This window comes from Antrostomus carolinensis, unplaced genomic scaffold (genome assembly GCF_000700745.2).
Source record: "Antrostomus carolinensis isolate BGI_N321 unplaced genomic scaffold, ASM70074v2 scaffold5142, whole genome shotgun sequence".
In the NCBI taxonomy this organism is placed as follows: Eukaryota; Metazoa; Chordata; class Aves; order Caprimulgiformes; family Caprimulgidae; genus Antrostomus; species Antrostomus carolinensis.
Genome location: NW_010297471.1, coordinates 47739 through 51904, shown reverse-complemented (window position 1 = coordinate 51904; position 4166 = coordinate 47739). Strand labels below are relative to the sequence as shown.

The 4166-nt window shown below is 35.7% G+C and overlaps 1 protein-coding gene across 1 annotated transcript in view; it reads left to right on the top strand.

Annotated features, from left to right (window-relative positions):
• Positions 1–384: 384 nt before the first annotated feature.
• Positions 385–4166, top strand: part of LOC104520435 (serine/threonine-protein phosphatase 2A 55 kDa regulatory subunit B gamma isoform) — a 50025-nt gene continuing 46243 nt past the window's right edge. The window contains exons 1-3 of the mRNA XM_010162128.2: positions 385–394; positions 2856–2953; positions 3565–3730. Coding sequence (XP_010160430.2) covers positions 385–394; positions 2856–2953; positions 3565–3730 — 274 coding nt within the window. The remainder of the gene's footprint in view (positions 395–2855; positions 2954–3564; positions 3731–4166) is intronic.

The following is a 4166-nucleotide window of genomic DNA, read 5'->3' as shown; positions in this document are numbered from 1 at the left end:
TGCTGAACAGATATGCTGGATAAGATTTTTCTTTTTGGCTATTGTTTTTACTGTTATTTACAGGATCAATAAAAGTGATTTTCCAATTCAAGGATAATTTTTTACCAACAAGCTGCACAGCCTCTAAGGTTGGAATATTGGATCTGCTCTTTTTCAGAACAAGTTAATTTAAAAGTCATAGGTAGTTTCCAGGTCAGAATTAGTCTTTCTAATAGAAAGGAGGGATGCATCTGGAAGAAACACCTTAGCGGGGAGAGAATTTTGCCTCAGAACAACATCATTACACACTGACCACAGATACTTAATGTTTTAGCTGTTTTTCTTTAAAAAATAATCACTTAACTGCACACAATACTTTAATGACAAATGCAATACAATAACAAAATGCAGAGCTGTTTTATGGTAACCCTGGTTCAGTTACTATTGAAGTCTGTGCAAATACTCCTGTGGACTTTACTGGGCATTGACCGACACCCTCTGTGAAGTGCAATATAATATTTTGTGACCACTGTGACCATAGAGAAGAGCATTTCATGCCATTGTGGAAGTATTCCAGGCCAATACCAAGTGTATTCACACATACAAGTTCAAATGCTATTCATTCTTTTGCACAGTTATTTTTTCTGATTCTTTTGTGACCTGTTGAGAAAATCATGTATACATTACACATGTGCATGTATGCACACACAAATACACACATATTTTAATAGATACTACATTTCTCCCCTCTGCATTTACCCGTCTCCCCCATTGCATACCTAAGATGAGAATCTCCATTCTAAAAGGACTGTCCGTGTGACAGTCCCTTTTGCAGTTCTGCCTGTATGGTTGGTCTAAGATACAGCTTTAAATGAGTAAAATCATGCAGGTATCATTTTATAAGCAGGAGCCCACACCTACTATCAATATGAATTTTGCAGGATAAGAATGAAATAGTCAAGAAATGTTCTTCCAATGGAATCACTGCAAATGAGCTTTACATGCCAGAAAAGTTGTTCAGATTTTTAGGTTTTTTTTAAAGGGCAGTTTTTTAGATCAAAGTCAACACATCTGAAGCCCCAGAGCATCACCAACCATAAGCACAGTCTCTCTGCTCTTCTCTACTCTAACACTAGGGCTTTTGGGGTTATTACCCATAAAATACATAGTCTGTGGAAGTCCACATAAAAATCAAATGCCATTAACTTTTAGAAGCTTTGAGTTCAGACCCAAAAGATAATAAGTCACCATGTTCCATTCTTCTCAAACTCTACACATCCATACACTTTATTCATTTAAAAAAACCAACAAGAAAAAACCAAAAACATACACACTTTATGATTTCCCTCCCCTTCCTCCTTTATATATGTAGTATGTGGAGAAAAAAAAAGAGGAAGATTTGTTTGGTTTTGTTGGATATTTTTCAGACAGAACAATTTGATGATGAAGATTTCTTAAAAAAATTTAAAAACTATTTTTCTTTACCGTGATTAGGGTAAAGTTTTCCTTTTTTAGATGATGAGTTGTTTATATGTTCCAGTAAGAATCTGGCTTTTGGATGGCTGTGTTGCTGATGAGAGCTACTGGCAATAGAAGCTTTCTAACACTCAACTGCTAGTTTATTAAAAGAATAATAGGAACAGATGTTTTCAATTCATAAAGTGTATCAAGTAAATGGTACATCCACTTGTTATTTCAATTCCTTTGAATTTTAGTGAACTCATTTGGGGATAGGTTTTCAAAAGAGCTTAGCCCACTGTCGCTTCATTGTTCTCAGTATAAACTGATGGATGATGAATGTGTTTGAAAACCACAGCTTGTTATGCCTAACGGGGAGCTGCTAACTACTGATGCTTCTAAAAATCTGGCCCATGTTTCTGATGAGTGAATACTGATCGTTATAGAGGATTCATACGTGCAATCTCTGAGTAATACCCTGCATTTTTCTGTGATTGTATATATGATGGCTTCTTAATTTACTATTGCACTAGGCATTTTAATTTAAATTATGCTAATAGTGTAGGATTAACCGTGGATTATGAGTCTAGCATTTGCTCTCATACAAACAGAAGAAACAGTTCTTTTGCTCCTGCAGTCTCTTTCTCCCTTCTTATCCTGATGTGTAGTAATTTGTGCTCAGGACTGGCCTCAGGTTTTGATGAGGTTTCTTGTTTAAGCTGATGAAATTGCTTAGGGAAAGGGAGTTGTTGGAAATTAGAAAAAGAAGAGACTGGGATCTTTTTATCTTCTAGTGGCACATTTTTATGGTGCTGAAATGATTTACGGAAAACGATGATTTGAATGGGCTCTTGCTAGCATTGCACAGTGAGCAGTTCCAGTTTTGCCTTCATTCCTCTCCGGTTGGACAGGCTACTTGTACTTTTTTGCTTTTGCTTTTGCACTCTTGGCTCAAACACATATTTGAGTAAACTAGTGTTAGGGGGTTGTATTAAATCTCTTACAAGGGTGAAGAATAAATAATACATGCAACAGGACTGAGATGTTGTGTTGGTCCTTGCTAGGGGAAATACCAGGAGGCCAATGCCGTTGCTGTCTCCAGTACTGAAAAAAACTTTGTAGGAGCCTCATATTGCTCTTCTTGAAGCATAACGTCTCCAAAGATCTCCACTCCCAAGCTGCAGATGTGCTGGAAACACGAATTTGCCTCATTATGTTTGCACTTGTTTCATTGTGTGGCAACCTCAGATTGTAATGGCATGCAGCCTGTTTGCATTAGTGACTTGCTGTTGAATTCATCTGCATTCCTTCAGATCCCTCATTTGTTGCATTTTTTTGTGGAGTGCTTGATATTTCTAATGGCTTTGTGTTGTGGTAGGAGTCTAAAATTTGCCTTTTTTCTCTTTTTTTCCCTCCAGCTGATATTATTTCTACAGTTGAGTTCAACCACACTGGAGAACTGCTGGCTACTGGTGACAAGGGGGGTCGGGTTGTTATATTCCAAAGGGAACCTGAGGTATGTCAGTTACCAATGCAGTCCTTAACAGCTTGCTAAAACCTGACTTTATTTTTAATACCTTAATTGGATCTAACTAACAAACTTCTTTGTAATCTCAAGATTCATTAAATCAGAATGTCACCTTTTTGGAGAGGAAGTGGAAGAAGGTAAGGATCTTTAGCTTGGAAGTTTGCTGTCCCGAACAAAAAAGCTTTAAAGCTACAAAATTCTAAGCTAAGAAAAAAGAAGGTTGTTTTTTATTTACTTCTACATTGTTTTAATAGCTTTTGCCTGTTTGATGGAACCATTCCATTTAAAACAATGCCTTTGCTGTGATACCTTTATGTTTTGCTTTAAAATTCAGTCCATCTGCAGTATCTTCTGTAGAAAGCTTTACTGAATAATTGACATTTCTTAAAAAATTCAGCCTTTTATTAAAAGTTGCTTCTATCCTTACAGGAAATTTAATTCCTGGAGAAACTAATCTGTCAATATCGTGTTTTAAATGAGAAATTAAATTACACTTTCAATATTTTTACATTTATAAGGCTGCTTATAAACCTTTCCAAAGAGATGGAGATATATTGCCATCATAAACCTCATTTTTTTGTTGTTCTTATTTTCCGTAGAGTAAAAATGAGCCTTACAATCAGGGGGAGTACAATGTTTACAGCACTTTCCAGAGCCATGAACCTGAATTTGATTATTTGAAGAGCTTGGAGATAGAAGAAAAAATAAACAAGATCAAGTGGTTACCACAGCAAAATGCAGCTCACTCACTTTTATCAACAAATGGTAAGATAGCTGAGAGTATATAGGATGTATCAGCATTTTGCTCTTGTGAATTTTAGTGCTGACTGTATATATTTGTTCATTTTAATCTACTGTTTCAGTAATTTCCTCTTTCAGAGTTTACCAAGACTGTCATACTGACTCTGATATTTGTTATTTACGCATTTTATTCATAGTCATAGGGTTTTTCATAATGACTATCCATGGACATTTAGAGAGCTTTCCATTTTTGCTATTAACCTGCAGTGCTATCCTGAAATAAATTTTGTGACAAAGGCATCACTGTACTCAGCAGCTGTGTTTCACTGAGGATTTAGAATTTTGTCTGCTGTATTTGTCATAACTTTTATTCTTTGTAGATGTGTAAATGAATGTAGGTGAGAAAGATGAATTTCTCCTTCTTTTCATTCATTATCATCAGAATGGTTTATTTAAGTTC